This window comes from Schistocerca piceifrons, chromosome 1 (assembly GCF_021461385.2).
Source record: "Schistocerca piceifrons isolate TAMUIC-IGC-003096 chromosome 1, iqSchPice1.1, whole genome shotgun sequence".
NCBI lineage: Eukaryota > Metazoa > Arthropoda > Insecta > Orthoptera > Acrididae > Schistocerca > Schistocerca piceifrons.
Genome location: NC_060138.1, coordinates 43,099,931 through 43,121,661, shown reverse-complemented (window position 1 = coordinate 43,121,661; position 21,731 = coordinate 43,099,931). Strand labels below are relative to the sequence as shown.

Genomic DNA, 21,731 nt, shown 5'->3' with positions numbered 1-21,731 from the left:
TTCATCTTTTTCCTTTCGTGGCCGCTACCGTCAATTTCAATATATTTGCCGCGACATTCAGGACCTGCAGTCTTTCTTTTCATTTAATTTCGAAGTCCACGCATGTACGTTTTAAGATGAATAAATGCATTTAACTGTAATTCTTTTTATCCAGGCCACGGGGATCATTACACTCAAAATGTACGTGCCTCTATCCCGTTCGTTATGTTCACATACATTTGAGTATGTACAAGCGTATCTATATTTCCTACACAGTACTAACGTTTATTATTGTTATTATTATTATTATTATTATTATTATTATTATTATTATTATTATTATTATTATTATTGAGCACTCATTCGCGAATGTACGTGCCCTCTTATTTGATGTAGGCAGTCGGCTGTATTCTTTAATAACATTATTTGTAATATTCAGTGGCTTAGTTTCCACACTTGATCTTTGCCTGTGTCGCAACAGCGCTTCACGCGAAATATTTATTACGCGACATCCACATTAACTTTTATTTGAAAATTTCGACGTCCGACTGAATAAAGATTTTTCTAACAACAACAATAGCAAAACATAATAATATAAGAGGACGCGTTACAGCCCCTTATTAGAAAATTGGTTAAATATGTCGGGCCCATGCCATATAGGACTATCAAGCCTTATTTAATCTATGGAAAGAAGGGCAACTCAATATGTTACAGGTTTGTTTGAACCACGGGAGAGTGTCAGGGTGACGCTGAAAACCTAAAATGGCATGCCCATGATCGCTGACGATTGCACGATAGTCTTCTTACAAAGTTTTAAAAACCTGCATTATGTGAGGAATCTAACAATATACTACAACCCCCTAAGTAAATCTCCCCACTCTTGTGGAGACCGCGAAGAATGGATTAGATTAATATCGCCCACAACGGCAATACCCGTTCCACACGCGAGTGAAACGTGAAGAAGCCTTAACAATAAGTAGTACAATCGGACTGCCTTGTACCATGCACTTTACTGTCGTTCGCAGAGTTCAGATGTAGGGCTTGTCTTCAGTCTGTCTTCTGGCTTCTGTAAACTATCAAACCATTTGTCAAACTTCACTAATCTTGTCAAATATTTGACGCTTTGTCTGAAGGGTTTGCCAACCATAGATCATGGTTGAAGTGATGGAGAAAAATTTTGATTGGCAACAGATGTGGCAAGATGGCGGACGTTGTTTGTGTTGTTTAACGAAAAAGAGTTTTATTACAGTTTATCTCACGCTGTCTTAAGGTTCCATAATCGTGGAAAGAGTTTTATTACAGTTTATCTCACGCTGTCGTAAGGTTCCATAATTGTGGAAACTACAGTGACAGATAAAACAAAAGAGCACTGGCAGTAACAAAAATGATAGAGGTATTACACGTTTCTCAGCCATATACAGAGGGGTCCAAAAAAAATTATCCACTGTTTAAAAGTCCATAACTGGCAAACTAATTGACGGAGTTGTCTCATCTTTGCCAGTGTAATAGTTTGTAGTTCCGGCAATCGCCACACAAGCGTTGTATTGCGTTGTTTTGTTTTGTCAGATGACAGTCGCCAGGTAGTGTTTCGTTGTTAGGCGCACCTAGTTACTCGAGTAAACATGGTTGGCGCAAGGCTTACATTCGATGATAGGAAGTCAGTTTTGAAGTGGTATTTTGAGTACGAAAACATTAATGAGGTTCAACGGCAATGGCGAAATGAATATCAAACAGAGCCACCGACACGTTTAACGATTCGTCGCATTCGAGACAAATTTGAAGCCGAAGGCTGTGTTAAAGATGTACACAAACAATGATCTGGACGACCGGTAACAGTAACTCCCGTCGTGTGTTATTCACTCGCTCACCACAGAAGTCTGTGGGATAGTGTGCCCGTGAAACTGGAGTGAGTCGCTCAAGTGTTTGGCGAATTTTGAAGACAGCAAAGTGGAAGTGCTACGCCCCACGATTGCTACACGCAATGAACGAGGACGACCCAGATCGTAGAATGGAGTACTGCGAGTGGTTTACTAACATGGTGCACAACGATGAAGAATTTGCGGAGATGAGGCACAGTTCAAACTCAATGGTACAGTAAATCGCCACAATTGCTTCTACAGGGCCGACGAAAGTCCGAACGTCCATGTAGACAAAGCCGTGCATTTGCCAGGCTTGATTGGGCCATTCTTCTTTGACGGCACAGTTACCGGTGAGGTGTAAATTCAGAAGCTTCAAACATCCATTTTACATGCCATCCGAGACTTATATGGAGACGGAAGAGTTTACTTTCAACAAGATGGTTCCCCAGCCCACTACCAAAATCGTATCAGGGCGTATCTCGACGACAATCTACCAGGAAGAGGATAGGCCGTAGAGGTGCTGTGGAGTATCCACCACGTTCCCCAGACCTAAATTCTCTGGACTTTTACCTGTGGGTAACACTAAAGGACGTCGTTTATCGACAAAAGCCACGCACATTGGATAAACTTCGAGAATCCATCGTACATTCAAGTGCAAATATCCAACTGAACACCTTGCAGTCAGTAGTTCGTGCTGCATTTCGGCGGCATCGTTTGTGTACGGATGTTAATGGTGACCATTTCGAACACCTACAGTGATATCTTTAAGTTGAACTTTAAGCTACACTTTCACCAAAAATGAGACAACTCCGTCAATTAGTTTGCAAGTTATGGACTTTTAAAAAGTGGATACATTTTTTTGGACCCCTCTGTATTATGCGGGAACGCTTTAAAGGAAATCAATATTTTATGCGCAATATATAGGCGTGACGGCAATAAAATAAGTTCTCCGGTTCGTCCACGAACGGTGTATATGTAGTCTTGGCAGAAAAGCCAACACTGTTTTTCTAGAGGAGGCCGAAATGCACGCGTTTAATTACACGCTGACTGGCGTGAGGTCTGGAACAGTTAAAGGAATTAATAGTAGCAAATAAAGTAAGTAGTTGATATAATACTTAACTTTAATCCACAATTGTAGAACATCTCCCTTGATGATACATGCTTCACATAATAAATATCAATTGAATACGGCGCCTTGCTAGGTCGTAGCAAATGTAGCTGAAGGCTATGCTAACTATCGTCTCGGCAAATGAGAGACTATTTGTCAGTGTAGCTTCGCTATCAAAGTCGGCTGTACAACTGGGGCGAGTGCCAGGACGTCAACTTCTTAAATTAAACAAACGTTATTAACATTCTGCATCTTTATTCTTCATGTCTACGTATTTATTTCTCAAAATTGGCCTTGCGACGAACACATTTCTCCCAACGAGAGACCAGTTTGTTGATAAATCACTGTAGAATGTTTGACATTGTTGATGGAGCCATACTCTCACTTCTGCTTGCACCACTTCATCACTAGCAAAGTGAAGTCCTCGAAGATGCTCTTTAAGTTTTGCAAACAAACGAAAATCGGATGGTGCCAGGTCGTGACTGTATGGAGGATGATCGGTGGCAGTGAACCCGAGCCTTCGGATTGTTGCAGCTGTGCAGCGCTCGCGTGTGGTGTGGCATTGTCATGCTGAAGGACAGCGTGCTCCACGTGTGGACGAACTTTTCAAATTCGAAACTCGATTACAGCACTCATAGTTACATTCCACACCGCCATGTTACACTCTACAATTCGGAGCTCTCTATGGTGACATGAAGAATAAAGATGTAAAGTGTTAAACACGTTTATTTTATTTAAAAAGCAATAAGAGTTTTCATGCAAACAATTCGGAGACATTACTTTTCAGTACAACCTCGTACAACCATAATAACCGGCCGAGCCATCCATCGTTGTCAAAAATGTGTTGCATTGCAATGTGAACATTTAGAGAACCGCCAAGTTCAGTAAAGCAGTTTTTTTCGAAGTGATAATCAAAACGTTATGATTCCCCCTCGTACGTAAATAAAGAAAATAAGTCAGTGCACTAACAGTACAACGCCACCTGTTTACAGTACACACTAACGAGAGACGGTGGGGCAGCAATGCTGAGTCAGGACACTTGCTAGTATGCAGTTACATGTTGCATTAGTCACGCTGCACATTATATAAAAATGACATGGAACTAGTTAGTTTATCGAATGTTAACTTAGTTGGTATTTAAATGTGGCTGCATGCTGACCATTTAGAGATGAACTCACGTAACAGAAAACAATATTTAGTGCACTAAAAAGGTAAAAGTTCTAAATGAAAATTCGTCTACGGAATAACACGACTCCTACAGAGGGAACTGCTAGAGCTTACTTTCAAATTTAACTTTCCTGTCAGTGAGCATTTAATATCATTGCGTAAGTGATTGATAATATCACCATCAGCGTTATTCGCTGCTTTCTGAGCTAAAGTCGTTTTGAATTAAGAGTAATGAAGGTCATTTATTCTTCTAATATTGCAATTATGAATGTGGTCTCTAAATGGGTTATTTGAATCAAATTTGACGAGAGGAAGTACATTGATGAGCCACCTGCTTAATAGCTAGTTTGTCCGTCTTGGAACGAAATACATCTCTGACTCTGTGTATCATGGATCCGACAGTTTATTGGTAAGTTTGTGGGGATGTGTGGCATTAGACGTCAACTCGTAGGACACGCTGATTTGTGTAGGCGATGGCAGCGCCCGATAGCGTCCCAGATGAGCGCCTTAGGATTTACATCAGTCGAATTTGGTCGCCGAGACACCAACGTGAGTTCAGTGTAATGCTCCTCAAACCAGTGTAGCACGGTTCTGGTTCCGAGAAGTGGACAGTTATACTGTTGAAACATGTCGCGGTGGGCAGTGGTCATAATGTTTGACTTATCAGTGTACGTACTGCGATACTGTAGTTACAATATCAAATTCCTTAAGCAGTTTTTTTAATAGGTGATCGAGGGCGACTGTTATTTACGTGCGCCCATAGATTGCTCAAGTGGGTTTAACACACATTGAAAGTAAAAGTAGCGATTGCTCGAGTTAGATTAAAAATTAAAAGATATAACACGCGAAATGGGACAATTCGGCGAGTAACACCATATTGAACACAATGTGGAATGCATAATGTAAAAAAGTAGACGAATTCAAGATTTTTAATTGAAGACAGTTTGGAAATAAGCTCTTGTATTGTTCTACATCCTTACGTTTCCACATCATCCAGTGGGTGAACGACTTTTGCTTTCGCTTCTTTGTTAATGGAAACACGTTTTTTAATTATAGGTCCTAAAAAATACTGTAATACAAATATGGTACCGGAAAGATCACATCAGCAATAATGACACGTAAACTGCGAGGTGCAGGCGGAGTCAGTTACAGAGAGACAAACGAAGGCTGCGGTACTTACGCATGCGCAACGTATCTGGTGGCCTCCTCGGCAACGAGCGCCACCTTGGTGAGGTTCCGCGCCCAGCTCTTGCTGGCGTGTGAGGCGCCCATGAACCAGGCCGCGCTTCCTGGCAGCTGCCTCACTCCTGCAAATACAGCGCACGTCGTAACGGGGACTTCAAAACTAGTCTGCTGCTTGCCACAACGATTGAAGTTACTCTCATGCATCACCACCACCACCACCACCACCACCACCACCACCACCATCATCATCATTTCAATCGTCATCCAACCTGTTTCATAAAACTAGAACAACTGAAATGTTCCCAACATTCAGTTTTCGGTTGGCCTTTCCTAAAAATCGACAGGCGCACTTTTTCTGGTGTCTCGGCAGATATTCGCAATTTTGTTTTTGCAACGTGTAGCTGGAGCCGGCCCAAACCAATACTGCTAGTGACATGTTTTATACGACCGCTAGTGTCAACGGAAAGCATCAGTTTGTTTCCAATTACAAACAAAATGACTTTTAAAGCGGAATTTTACGTGCCCCTAAGATATAGCGATCCCAGGTTAGTCTACTTTGATTTCTGTTTTGTAGATATGTATTAATAGGGACACTATAACACGGAGAGTATCCAGTGCTCCAACAGCGAGACACCGCGCTGGATAGCGCTGACTGCTACCGCCAAGCATGCAGCGCTCCAGAATCGCTGCTGGACTGCTCTTTATTCTTCGTGCTGTACTGTCCCTGTTAATCGATAGGTATCGACAAACCAGATATCGCATTAGACTAATTTAGGATCGCTCTATCGAATGGGGGCGTAAAATTCCGGTTTAAAAATCATGTTGTTTGTAATTGGAAACAAATTGACGCTTTCCACTGACACTAGTGGTCGCATGAAACGCGTCACGAGCAGTATTTTTTTGGGCCGGCTCCAGCTACACATTGTAAAAACTAAATTGCAGAAATCTGCCGAAACACCAGAGAAAAATCAGCCCGACTACTCTTAGGAGAGACATCCTGTATACTGATAAGCATTAAATTTATTCTGACATGATACGTATCAAAAATATACGTTCTGGTACAGAACAATATAAAAGAATTTTTTGTCTACCTGAAGGCAACTTTTGGACCAGTGTAATGTCTCAGAAGCAGGCGGAAAGGAACTACAAGTATTAGGGTGTATTGTGATATATTTGGTAACCATGGTGTAGGGGTAGGGTCGTTGACAATGAAACTGAAAGTCGTGGATCCTTGGTTGAGTACCAACCACTGCTTAGATTTTGAATAAAAATCATTACTGCCAGTACAAGGGGCCATCCCCAGCCACCAACGCCTTGTCAGGGAATTTACTTGCTCTTTGGCAGGGAAACTACACATAAAGGACGAAGAAAAAGCAATGATCTACGGCATGAGTTTGCAGAAGCCAATGGAAACCACTGTATTATATATACACTGTGAAAGGTGGCTACACTGAGCCACTGCGCCAGAGATTGCGCCAAAGAGTACTATTAAGCCGCCTCCACAGTGCTTGTTAAGAACTCGTAGAAGTCAGTGCTTGTCGAGAGCTCGTAGAAGTCAGTGCGTGGGCAGAGCTCGTAGAAGACAGTTCGTGTTGAGATGTGCTAGTGGGCAAGGCTTGTCGAGATGTTGTAGTAAGGAGTGTTTGTTCCATGTTTTATCCAGTTATTTGATGGGAGAGGTAGCAGATGTTATTGTAATGATCAGAGTGCATTTCGTCAATATATATGAAGGTAAAAACCACAATGTTCTTTTATTATTTGTGTGTCTGAAATTATGCGTCATTACAGGTTCAGTCAACAAAGCATCTGGCTTGTGTTCTTGTATTACAGTGAATTCTAGTTTTCTTGCGTAATTATAGTTTTTCGAATTTTCTTTTATCACGTCAGTATAATTGGTATTTAAAAATTCTTGTCTTGTTGGAGAAGAACCGTGCCAGATGTGTACGTTGAGTCACACTCCCACATACAGAACAGTTACTCTTGTGCTTATTGGTTTTGTAGGTTTTATAGTTGCTGGGGGCTTAATTAATAAACTGTGTTTATGAAAATTTTCATTTCATTGTTTGTTGTTGTTCTTTGCAGTCAGATAGCGTAATAATTCTAGTCAGGGCCAACCGTTTACGAGACTTGCGTAATTGGACATACTAAAAACTGAACAAATATTTTCAAAATATTTAATTAAGACCCCCATGCACGTGGCGACCGCTGCTTCGGATCGTCCCTTGGAATCTTCTGATTGTAAAAATAGTAGACCGTAGTATTGTTGTAGTAATTTGTAGTTCAGTAATTGTAGTCTGTATTGAATGTGTAGATTTGGTAATTGGCATTCTTCTAATGGTATTTTTCAAATTTATTTTTTTTGTTGTCTTGTCTACGGGTTTGACAATTTAGTGCAATTATTTCAATTGTTCGATTGATCGTGTTTGAGGGAGACATTGCATGTAAATGGTTTTGTTGGAGATAAGGAGGCATTGTGTGTAAATTTCGAACAGTGACGAATTTTTTATGTTTTGTAAATGATTACGCGGTCAATGAAACAGGCAAAAATGATGAATAGTCAGAATAACGAAATTGTTAACATGGCGAACTCGCCAACAGAGGAAAACAGTGTCATGAATAATGTAGTGGAAAACAATTTAATAAGCAGGGAAAATAGTCCGGAAACAGTTCAAAATTTTTCTCAATCAGAAAATTCACAGAATACGAGATTAATGACAGAAGATTCTGGAATAGTATCGAACACAGATAGCCTTATGGCTATGCAGAAGGAAGTTAGTTTTGTGGGAAATGTTAGGGGCGAAAGGAATTTCGAACAAGTTAATATGGAGCAGTTGATGAGTGTAATATTAAATTTTCAATCTGAATTAAAAACAGAGATGGGAACTTTACGAGCTGAATTAAAAACAGATAGGGGAACACTGGAGCAGTTTCGATCTGAATTTAAAACAGAGATAGGAACAATTAAAACAGAGATGGGAACTTTGGAAACACGGTTAGATTCACGAATAGGGACGTGTTTCAAAAATATGAAAGATGAATTAAAGAAAGAAATCAGAGAAGAAGTACAACCGATTTTGAATTCTCACAATAATAGATTAATTGCTGTAGAGATTAGACAAAGGGAACAGGATAGAGAACAGGAGGAAAGAGATCGCGTGATAGTACAGAAATTTTCAGAGTTACATTTACAACGTGCACACGATAAGAAAGAAATATTTGAGAGAATAGAGGAATCCGTACCAAATGACAGATTAAATAACCTAACACAACAATATGAACAGTTAACTACCAAATGTGTCAATACTGAAACCCGAGTCACGACACTTACGGAAGACGTAAATAAACAGAAAGAACAATTAGGTGACTTATCGGAAAGAGTTGAGGAAATTTCAGATAAATTGACAAATCTTAGTTTACATGGGGACAGAGATTCGGATGATACAGCTCCATTACCATTCGCAGAAACCGAAGAGTACCAGAACATAAATAAACATGTTGAAAATCAGGGAAAATTTAATGAACGCGTTAAAAGGGAAGTTGAGGCATTACGAAAGCAAGTCAAACAGATCGAAGGCGAAATTGGAGGAAAAGATAGCAGAAGAAATTTAGAATCACAGGTAGCAGAAGGGCTTGAAGAAAATAATTTGTTTCATTTACGGGATGCAACAAGAGAGCGCCAGGCGCGCGAACTTTACAATAATCGACATTCGGACTGGGACAGACGCGGTAGGTCTTTGTCGCCACGAGGCGAAAACTTTGACTATAAACACTTTTTGACTGTCCGGAAATTTAAGATCTTCCGCAATTCTAAGAATGACATACATCCATGTTCATGGTTAGATCAATTTATGTACGCACTCCCACCAAATTGGCCACTAAGTCACAAACTGGAATTTGTGTGTGGATATTTAGAAAACGAACCGGCGACGCGGATGCGCGCACTCATTAGAGATTGCAATAATCTAAATGATTTTTATCATGCATTTCTATCGGCATATTGGTCCGAAAACACGCAAGACAGAGTCAAACATAGTCTGATTATGCAGCGTAATTTTAAACAGTCTGAGTTCCGCACGCCGGCAGAGTACTTTGAAGACATGATTCGAAAGAATCAGTTCCTGTCCAACCCTTATAGCCCGACTGAATTAATTCGCATTTGTTTAACTAAGTTGCCACAATCCATAAGACAAATTGCTTTAGCTGGAAGATGTAAGGACGACATCGAGACTTTTAAGACTTTGTTGCAAGAACTTGAGTATGACAACGACGACGGGACTTCTTGTAACTTTTTCAGTAACAGTATTTACAATAGACTTTCAGAGAAAAGAGATAGTGATCGGAACGGGCGTTATATGGGTAATTTTGAGAATGACAGACGTAACAGACAGGACAATAGATACCAGCCCTACGACAATAACAGACGTTCTAACAGAAATTACACAGACAACTATAACAACGGTAATTCGTATCGGAATGATCAATCGTATGGAAACAGTAATCGGTATTATCAAGACAGAAATTATTCAAACAGTAATAGAAATTCTTACTACAGAAACAATCAGGGTAGTAGATACAACAATAATTTCAGAAGTGACAGTCGAAATTACACAAGAAGTAGTTATGCAGACAGACCGGAAAACAGAAATTTTAATAACAGACACAGCCAAGAATTTGCATCTAACAGACAGGAAGGACCTGATTGGCATCCTCCACGTGACAGAACTTCAGAGAGACAAGTGCAAATCGTAGAAATTGATCCGCGAAATGACGGGAATAATCAAAGACGTGACGCAAACAATCGACAATGACTTGCAGCTTCGGCTTCTGGCAGCAATATAGACGGTTCAGAAAGTAATGACACTACGACTTTACACTACGTACGCCTGGAAGACATGAGAGACATTTTGTTAGACGAAAAGGAAAATAATGTAGACGCATTTTTACATCCTGTTATTGAAGTATATGTGGGTAAGAATAAGTTCACTGCAGTATTAGATTCTGGGAGCCCATTGAATGTCATTAGTTAATCAGTTTTTCGTATATGTGAAAGAACTATTGCTTGTCCTGTGTTACGTATTTCTAAAACTACAATTCGAGGAGCGATTTCTGGAAAAAGCGTGGAAGTCAAACAACAGACCAACTTAAATTTTAGTTGTCAAGGATACGAATTTTCTGCTAATTTTATTATTGTTCCATTACTCAGTACCCAAATTATATTAGGTATGGAATTTCTTAACGCACATAAGGCAATTTTGAACTTTAAAGAAGGAAGTGTGAATTTGACTGTTGCCGGAATGCCGAAATGTTTGAAATTTTTCGAGTATTTAACAAGATCTGAACCAGATGCAAAATGTTTAAGGTTTCTTACTTCTGATGTTTTCGTTGAGCATTATGACGACAGTGTGTTTATTCATGACAATGACAATAGATACCGCGACGCGATGGATGATATCATTAATAGCGAAGAATTAATTAATGAAAAGGTTAAGAAAGCTGAAGTGCCAGATGACGTTGCAAGAGAAGAGCTGCACCACATTTTGACTTCACATGCTACAGTGTTTAGTCATCACACAGGAACTATACAAGGCTTACAATATTTATTTAAAGTAAAAGAACACACACCATTTCGCGGGAAAACGTACGCTATTCCTTTGGCTTACAGAGACAAGGTTAAGAATGAACTTCAGTACATGTTAGATCAGGGCATTATTGAGCCTGCAGTCAGTCCTTATACTAGCCCATTACACGTTGTTCTTAAAAAGGATGGATCAATTCGTTTGGTTCTGGATTCCAGACAGATAAATAACATCATCATTCCTGAAACTGACCGCCCACAAAATTTAGATGAACTTCTTCAACATTTCCATGGAATTAAAGTTTTATCCACGATTGATATGCGCGCAAGTTTTTGGCAAATAGAACTCCACCCTGATTGTAGAAAATATACTGCCTTTTTAGCCTTTGGTAACTGTTACCAGTTTCGGAAATTACCGTTTGGACTTACTGTATCTTCAGCAGCATTCATTCGTAGCTTAAATGAAATTTTACCTGTTTATATTCGTGACAACATTATTTCGTATGTTGACGACATTCTTATTGCTAAACATTCTTGGAGTGAGCACAACAAAATTTTGGACTCATTATTACGTATCTTTGCAAAAGTTGGCATTACAGTAAACTTGGAAAAATCTGAATTTGGTCGTTCTCAGGTGAAATTTCTCGGTCACATTATTTCTACAGAAGGTATTCTTCCTGATCCAGAAAAATTAGACGCTATTCGTAATTATGCTGTTCCTACTACAAAACGTGATGTTCGTAGTTTCCTTGGTGTCTGTAATTTTCTTCGACGCTTTGTTAAATTGGACGATTTGGCCACACCTCGTTTATGTGAACTATCTGGAAAGAAATCTAATTGGTGTTGGGATGAGGAAGCTCAGTCAGAATTTGAACAGCTTCGTGATGCTTCAGTTGCTGCTCCACTTCTTTCACATCCGGATTTATCTAAAGATTTTTGTTTGGCAACGGACTAGGGGCACACTTATTTCAAGAGATAGAAGAAGACGGCGTTGTAGTCCAGAAAACTATTGCATTTGGAAGTCGTGTTCTTTCTAAATCAGAAAAGAATTATTCGATTACGGAACTTGAAGCTTTAGCTGTTGTATGGGCTTTCACAAAATTTCGCACATTTTTGTTTGGCAGACATACTAGGGTTTACACCGATCATCGAGCTCTGGAATTTCTTATGTCGACAAAATTAACTCATGGCAGATTGTCACGATGGGCGTTGTACCTACAGGAATTTGACTTTAGTATTGTTTACATACAGGGTTCTTCAAATATTGTTGCTGATGCTTTATCACGTGCACCTATGGGTTTGAAACAAAGTGCTGAAGAGGACTGCCAGGAAAACAATTATTGTTTGATGTATATAAAAGGTGTTGCGTTTGAGAACTTTATTTCGTCTTCGCTCCAGGACATCGCTAAGGAGCAAAATAAGGATCCAGTCTGGAAGGACATTAAGGAGAAGTGGAGGAGAAAGGAAAGCGTAGCGATTAGACAGCATTATTTAGTTCGCAATGACATTCTTTTTAAACGAAAATCGGTCGACAACTCTGTTTGGTTAGTTTGTATTCCTGATGAGTGGGTCAATAAATTGATTTGGTATACGCATTTCAGTTATGCACACTTTGGTCCCAGAAAATGCTTTCATAAATTACGAGAAAATTGTTACTTCAGTAATATGGAAAAACGTATTCGATCTGTTCTGGCCAAATGCAAATTATGTCAAAAGGCTAAGCCGCCAACAGTTTCTCACAGAGCACCGTTGTTTCCTATCATTCCAGCGAAATTAAAGGAGATGGCTGCAGTCGATTTGTTCGGTCCAGTGGTTCGTTCTACTAATGGTTTTGCGTACATTTTCGTAGCAGTGGAGTTGACGTCAAAATATGTGTGTTTTACACCTTTACGCAAAGCAACAGCTTGTTCAGTATCTAACGCTTTCATCAAACATTTTCTTAAAGAAGTTGGTCATGTTGATAAGGTTATATCAGATAATGGATCACAGTTTCGTTCTAAAATTTGGCTTCGTACTCTACAGCGTCGTAAAATTAAACCAATCTTCATTTCACTTTTTCACCCTCAATCTAACGCTTCAGAGAGATGGATGAAGGAAATCAATAAATTGTGTCGTCTTTATTGTCATCAGAATCACAGAACTTGGGATCAGTATTTTCATATTTTTCAAAACATTCTGAATGATCTCCCTAATGATTCAACTTCTTTACCGCCTTTACTAATATTAAAAAACAGAGCACCGACAAATCGCATATCTGAAATCGTTCCTTTTCCGCCTTCACGGAAACTGCGGCATTCTGAAGTTGTCAACCTGGCTCTGCAAAATATTGCATCTGCGGCTGCTAGAAGAGAGAAATCAGCTAAGCGTCCTGGTCGTTCAAAAATCTTGTCAGTTGGTCAGAAAGTGTTAATTAAGTCTCATCGTTTGTCTCACAAAGGAAAAGGCTTGTGTCGCAAATTTTTTCTGCTTTACAACGGTCCATATAGAATTCGCAAAATTATACATGATAGCACTGTCGAAGTAGAAACTCTTAAATCTCGACGCTCTAAAGGAATACATCATATATCTAACGTAAAAATTTTTGTAGAATGACATACTTTTGAGAAACCAACAGCTAGATGTAAACATGCAGAGAATACAAGGATACCGCGGTGTTTTGGCGGCGGCACATACTCAAAGCAACAGTCAAGTCTGCGCGCCGCACAAGGCAGTCGTTGACCGCAAACAATTGCTTCCTACGTCACGCGCCTTCAGCTGATCGAGCGCTCAGTGCGAATGCACTGACAGCCGTAAACAAATACACAATTTAATTTCTCCGACTAAATTCAGTATAAAGCTATAGTGACTTGATGAATTATGTTATTAACATTCAGTATTTTTCAGGATACGGTTCTATGAAATATTTAAGAACTTCAGGTAAATTCTGTGTGTCTCCGACGTTAAGAGGACCTGCTATCGAGAAATTTTCAGAAAGAATGTAATTTCCAAGAAGAAACTAATAAACTAAAAAGGTAACTATTAATTGAGTTCATTTTTCAGGTAACATATTTCCACTTAGGTACGTACTTTAGACGTAATTTGCTGCTCGCAATTACGTGATTCATACTTTGTGCTAAATTTCATGTTCTATGAAATTACTTGTGAAGCGACGTGCTTGCGTACGTTAACTGATTTTGACAATGATTATTAATGAACTGGGTTGTAACTTGTGTATATTATGCATCGCTTGGCTGCACTGCTTTTTCTCTGATGTCATATTTTTTTAAATTATGTGCCTGCTGTGCTTATTTATTTAAATTATAATTGTCACCTGATTTATTGTGCTGATGTGGTTAGGTATGTAAGTTATACTTTGTGATTTATCTGCTTGCGCCTTCATGTTTACTTATTAGGATGACATATGAACATTTATTTGCTTATGCTGATATGATGCTAATGACCTGTTTGCTGCTATGCGTATGGGTTGCATATTTATACATTTCTGTTTGTTGTCATAACTACTCTTTAATTTGGTGTATAGAAATGCTGATATACTGTGTATGGACATAGAGTTTAGGTCACACTATTGTATTAATTATAGATTGTTTGCTTGGCAGAGCCTCGTTGTAGGATTTGTGCTGCATCCACTTTTTGACATTCTGTTCACTACTGGTATATTTACTCGCTATTGCTTGTTTTGCTTACGCTCAGTGCCTTATATTTTAAGATGAGAAAATGAACTGCTATAATTCGACGAACGACATTGGTACAAAGAACTTCGTTGAGGTCACATGAGCTGGAGGTTTTATGGAAGCTGTATAAATTTATGCTAATAGGAAGGAAGCTAACGACATGACATACCGAAACTAGGTTTAGACCATTGACAGTTATTACACTGCATTTTTCGTGAGCAATTGAAATAGGAAGTGACACTTGACACAAGAAATACTCCACATGTTTGCTTCTGTTTGCCATAATTCTTGAAGTGGTGTACACACTGTGAAATATTGTGATCATTCACATTCCGTAATCGTACTTAATTACTGAGAGTTATTCGAACTAAGTCTGTTAGAGGTCATGTATGCATTTCTTTGTTTATAATTCATAATGAGTAGAAGATTTGGGTCAGATGGATTACACAGAGGTTGTGTGTTGACAGTGTGTCTTCGGATTGTATGGGATGATGAGGTTTGCATTAGGATTTTATCTGTACTTGTTCGAGGAGACTGACTAGAGGAAAGAGTTGTTATGGAACTGAAATGATATTGGTAATAAGGTTTATATTTATCGACGTATTAAAGAGGTATTATTGAGGTATAGAGATTATATGAAGTTGATGATTATTGGAGTTTTTGTGGACAAGAGGTAAGGTAAATGATATTGATGATAAGAGTTATATGTATCGACGTAAGAAGTATTAGTGAAGTATTGAGATTATGTGATGCTGATGATTATTGGAGTTTTGGTGTATAAGAAGTAAAGTAAGTGAGGAGCATATTTTTTTTTTTGTTGGTCTTATGGAACAAGGAGGATGAAGATAGCAGACTAGAACACTAAACTAGAGGGAAGATAGTCTATACACACACTTTGTTAAATCACTGAGCAGTATATACTTTTTTTTTGAAAGAGGAAGTATTTGCATATCTTGGCTTACTGACAGTTGTTCAACAACAGTACATTTGATCTGGCTTGGCAAACATTGGTCTTGACATGATGACTATGACGTTGACTTAACTATTATTGACTGTTATACATTGCTGCCATTACTACTTGATACACATGATGAACATCAGATTTTGACAGAATTGCATTTACACAGTTAACACTATTCAATTACACAGTAGTACTTAATGCGGATGAAAGATGAGTGAATGTGTTTTGTGTGTTTTCCTTTCCTAATCCTACCCACCTATCTCATAAATATTATTTTATTTGTTTGTAGTGGCTTGCACTGACACCCATAAATATTATAGGTTTACTGGTATTTGTGTATTTGTAAGAGTTAATATGACAATTATCTGATATCATTTGTGTGTTTATTAGAATTTGTATGTTTAGTGTAAGAGCATTGTAAAAGCATTTGTATGTGTATTCAAACTATTGTTCATGCCTGAACTGTCTGATTAGTGATGGTGAATATTATGGACTGTTACCTGCACTTTTTTCAACGTAATGTGTGACACTTAGGAATGATTAATTTCTGCTGTTGAACTGTGTGATCAGTGATAGTGAATATTATGGACTGTTACTTGTACTTTTTCTTTGGTGTCACTAGGACATGTTTAATTTCTGCTGATGAACAGTGTGATTAGTATGTGTATTCAAACTATTGTTCATGCTTGAACTGAGTGATCGGTGATAATGAATATCATGGGCTGCTGTCTGCACCTGCTCAACATTGCTGGGTGCAACTGATGGACTGTTTCTGCTGAAATGATGTCACTTGTTGGTGTCTGCACCTGCTCAACATTGCTGGGTGCAACTGATGGACTGCTTCTACTGAAATGATGTCACTTGTTGGTGTCTGCACCTGCTCAACATTGCTGGGTGCAATTGATGGACTGTTTCTGCTGAAATGATGTCACTTGTTGGTGTCTGCACCTGCTCAACATTGCTAGGTGCAACTGATGGACTGCTTCTACTGAAATGATGTCACTTTTTGGTGTCTGCACCTGCTCTCAACTTTGCTGGGTGCAACTGATGGACTGTTTCTGCTGAAATGATGTCACTTGTTGGTGTCTGCACCTGCTCAACATTGCTGGGTGCAACTGATGGACTGCTTCTACTGAACTAATGTGACGTGTTGCTGTGTGTACCTCTTCAACTTTACTGGGTGCCACAGATGGAAATGCTTCTACTGAAATGATGTCACTTATTGGTGTCTGCACCTGCTCAACATTGCTGGGTGCAACTGATGAACTGCTTCTACTGATGTGACTTGTTGCTGTGTGTACCTCTGCAACTTTACTGGGTGCCACAGATGGAACTGCTTCTACTGAAATGATGTCACTTGTCGGTGTCTGCACCTGCTCTCAACATTGCTGGGTGCAACTGATGGACTGCTTCTACTGAAATGATGGTCACTTGTTGGTGTCTGCACCTGCTCTCAACATTGCTGGGTGCAACTGATGGACTGTTTCTACTGAAATGAAGTCACTTGTTGCTGTCTGCACCTGCTCAACATTGCTGGGTGCAACTGATGGACTGCTTCTGCTGAAACGATGTCACTTGTTGGTATTTGCACCTGTTGACCATTGCTGGGCTGGAATTATAAACTATTTGTTTTTTTTTTTGAACAATTAAAAGTATTTTATGTGAACATTTGTATAAACTGATTTTTTGTGTATTGTGTAAACTATTATGTAAAGCCACATGTATGAAAAGAATTTGTATTGCCTACTGTATTTTATATATTAGGTTATTGAAAGGTCAGTGCAAAGCCAAAATTTTAACTAATTATGTGATATTTAGGTATTAATATTATCTTTTATTTTTGTCTGTATTTTTGTGGACGAATTTGGTGGTATTTTCACCACCAATGCTGGCAAAAATACCATCAAATTCTGGCCTGTGGAGGAGGGGCATATGAAAGGTGGCTACACTGAGCCACTGCGCCAGAGATTGCGCCAAAGAGTACTATTAAGCCGCCTCCACAGTGCTTGTTAAGAACTCGTAGAAGTCAGTGCTTGTCGAGAGCTCGTAGAAGTCAGTGCGTGGGCAGAGCTCGTAGAAGACAGTTCGTGTTGAGATGTGCTAGTGGGCAAGGCTTGTCGAGATGTTGTAGTAAGGAGTGTTTGTTCCATGTTTTATCCAGTTATTTGATGGGAGAGGTAGCAGATGTTATTGTAATGATCAGAGTGCATTTCGTCAATATATATGAAGGTAAAAACCACAATGTTCTTTTATTATTTGTGTGTCTGAAATTATGCGTCATTACAGGTTCAGTCAACAAAGCATCTGGCTTGTGTTCTTGTATTACAGTGAATTCTAGTTTTCTTGCGTAATTATAGTTTTTCGAATTTTCTTTTATCACGTCAGTATAATTGGTATTTAAAAATTCTTGTCTTGTTGGAGAAGAACCGTGCCAGATGTGTACGTTGAGTCACACTCCCACATACAGAACAGTTACTCTTGTGCTTATTGGTTTTGTAGGTTTTATAGTTGCTGGGGACTTAATTAATAAACTGTGTTTATGAAAATTTTCATTTCATTGTTTGTTGTTGTTCTTTGCAGTCAGATAGCGTAATAATTCTAGTCAGGGCCAACCGTTTACGAGACTTGCGTAATCGGACATACTAAAAACTGAACAAATATTTTCAAAATATTTAATTAAGACCCCCATGCAACTGTTTGATAAGAAAAGTGAAGGATCCAGAAGACATGTTCGTTTGTCAATATAACTTTGGACTCGTACACATCATCACCAGATACATAAATGATTAGAGCTGCAATTCTCTGTGACAGATGTAACGGTCACATGAGTGAATTAGTGTTGTTCGTGTTGTTACAAGGCCTGGTAGGTATACAAGGGACACGAACAGCGTCAGATATTGACTGATCACTGCGAAGGACACGGAGATGCCATCTACTCCTGTGAGATAGTGTTGACAGCACCAGACAAAGTTTCAGAGGGGATCCATTGTGTTCTCGTTTTAGCCGGCTGGTCGAACGTGCAATATCTGTATTTGTGGGGCATTCAGATGTGACAGTGGCCCAATGTTGGACAGCTCGGGACGTGATGACAGGTGTACTCGTTGTCAGGGTTCCAGTCGACCACGTCTGACCACCACTAGAGAGGGTCATCGTGTTGTGCACAAATTTTATCGTAACCCCTTCACATTTGCATCTGTCACCCAAGAGCAAGTAATGGACTCCCTACAGTTTTCGGTATCATCCTGCGATAGTAACAACCGGTAGAGGGAATTACCGTCCCATCCATAGGCTGTTGTTAACATGAAATACAAACAAACGACTGCATATGGAGTGCTGCCGTGATAGGGAAGCGTGGGCTGTTGATGAATGGCGTCGCACTGTGTTGAGCAATGAAGCGAAGTTCTGCTCTACTCTGGATGACAATCATTGTGGCATATGGCGGCGTTTCGGGGAGCGGCCCAATTTTTTTCAATGTTTTGGAGAATCACAGCAGTGTAACTTCTGGTGTCATGGCGTGGGGAGCCATTGGGTAAGACTTCAGATCACGGCTGGTAGTGCTGAGGGCACAACGCTACGTCTTCACGTACTTCCTGCGTCCTCATGTGTTACAGTATCATGGTGCCATTTTTCAACAAGAGAATGCAGTCCCACCCATGGCATGTGTCTGTTTGAACAGCGCATGATGTTGAGGTACTCCTGTGGCCAGCAAGATCTCTAGATCTGTCCCCAATTGAACGAGTGTGGGACCAGCTCCGACGTCAGCCCTTCCCATTGCCATTATCCTGGATATCAAGGACCAGTTACAACAGTTGTGGGCCAACTAGCCTCAAGAGAGGATACAATAGCTTTATGGCACTCTTCACAATCGAAACAGTGCACGCATCTAAGCTAGAGTGTGTACAACGCCATACTAATAAGCGGGCCCATACTGACTAGTTCCTCGTAAATTTCACTCGATTTTTTAATCACTGAAAGAACATCAGATACCCCCTCTACCTGTGAAGTTTCATTTCATTTCATCCCCCTCTTCTGGGTGCTTCACTTTTTTCTGTCAGGCAGAGTATGTGAAGCGTGTCTCAGGAAATGTGGCCTGTAGCTCAAGAACTGTGAGGTTGATCTCTTCTTTGGCAAAAGATCGCTGATTGGTCTCCCATCTGGATCTGCAGGAGGGGATTTCCAAGCGGAAGATTATCAGCTGTACAGTCCTACTTTACAGTCAGCAGATAGCAAGATAGAATGAGTGAACGAGGGAATTGTACAGATAATTCAGTATGTAAAAGGAGACAAAAAGATGTAATGGCCTGGATGGTTGGAACTTTCTAGTAAAGACGCAAGAGTTACAGGAGAATACGGGCACGGCTGTAGGACTGAGAGAGGAGAAAGACACCTTGGGTTCTCCCAGAGAATGAGTTTACTGTTGTATCCTCCCCTTGTTGACAAGCTGCGCTTTGTATCACTGATTTTGGATCTAGAGATGAGTTGTGCACCAGGCCAAAGCCGGTTATTTAATGAAAAATAGTGAGTGAGACATACGGTGTGTTAACAATGCAGTTTCGTAACAGAATACACTCGATTGCTCAGTCAAACAGTGGTTGTGGACACTCCCCGTACGATATGGGTAAGCCATTTTCCAGCTATATCCATTTTCCCACGGTTGCGAGTTTGGTGGGGGAAGTAGGCGCGCGCGCCTGGCCAACCTAGTTTGCCGGGCGGCCGGCCACCAAAGGCAAAACTCTTACCTAGCGTCAGCTACACTTCGCGGGAGAGCCGTAGCCTCTCTCATCAACAGTCTATTACAGCCACAGTTCAGAAAAGTTCTTCGTGGAGCAGTCACTCCTTCCGCATTGTTTTGCTTTTCATATGGGGAATAACATTTCAATGCTGTTTTCTTGTCAGTAGCAGCTTAATTAATCTTATAGGTCCTGTTTGGTTTTCTGTCAATGAATTTAATTTACCTTAATTTGTCATCTCAAACGCTACACGTGGCACTCTGTACTTTACAGCTGATGATTTGTAACATGGACCTTTTTTTTTTTTTATTCCAGCCCCTGCACTATTGTGCAAAGTGCACTGCTTGAGATCCTGGTCATTGGAGCTGTTATTTTCTACCGAATTCTAGCAAACTCGGAGCAGCGAATTGCAGTTTCGGCGTTTGTTGTTGACTGAGGAAGACCTAGGTCGAAACCAGAGGATTCGGGTTTTTTAATAGCTTCTGCGTCACCGCGTCTCAAATATGTGAACGTCTAGTGTATGTATATCTATTGATGTGCATCGCAGAGCAAAGCCGATGGCTTGATCGATGACCAGGGGAAGGTGAGGCTGAGTGGTCAGGTGGAAAAAAATGGCGATTGCATATTTTTTACCCCGAACAGTGCTAGTGGCCAGGTGGAAAAAAATGGCGATTGGATATTTTTTACCCCGAACAGTGCTGCTGCTTGCCGATAAGTGGTCGAACTATAGTCGAGATGGCGGAAGAAGCTTCCTGACAGCTTGCAGCGCTGTTATCGGCTGTCAACTGCGAAGCGCCAACGGCTGCAGGCGAAAACAGTAGTCGTCTGCAGGGTTGTGACAAAACTGAACGTTGCCGTAGGGGCGTTACCAAAATGGTATTACGTTATTGGTTGACGTAGGCCCACGAATCTGTCACTCCTGGCTCACTGCAACTGTCAGGGATCAACTTAAGCCTATTCAACTGTAGATCTAATATTGTAATCAGTGAATATGACAGAGGAAGCTTGCCCGTTTTTTTAGTAAGAACTTTTCTTATTTTTATTTGTCTGATGGAAGGTAAGTCGTTTATACTATTCTTATCACGTCACTTGTCATATAGCAATACATTTTTACCATGTCATGTTCAAACAACGTCTTTTGGACCACAAATATAGTTCTTGGACGTACCCAAATATGGCGAGAGGTATGTACCTATTGCACTGAGGAGTGTTGTCGAACATGATCGTTTTGGTGTCCAGGTGTTGTGGTACGGGGAGGCATTGTTCTGTACGGGCGTAGTGACGTCCAAATATTTGAACACAGGAACACGGTACATTCACGGGACATCGTTGCTGGAACACTGTACTCTTTCCCTACGTGCGTCTCTTCAGAGGCGCATTCTACCCTGATTTCACTTTTATAGATGACGATGCGCGACCGCATCCAACAGCGAAGGTGGAGGTGCTCGTGGAATGAGAGGATATTCGGCTGTCCGTTCCCCCGACTTAAATGAAAT

At 40.1% G+C, this 21,731-nt stretch overlaps 1 protein-coding gene across 1 annotated transcript in view; it reads right to left on the bottom strand.

Moving 5' to 3' along the window:
- Positions 1-21,731, bottom strand: part of LOC124775853 — a 140,923-nt gene that overhangs the window by 75,396 nt on the left and 43,796 nt on the right. The window contains exon 4 of the mRNA XM_047250724.1: positions 5,294-5,420. Coding sequence (XP_047106680.1) covers positions 5,294-5,420 — 127 coding nt within the window. The remainder of the gene's footprint in view (positions 1-5,293; positions 5,421-21,731) is intronic.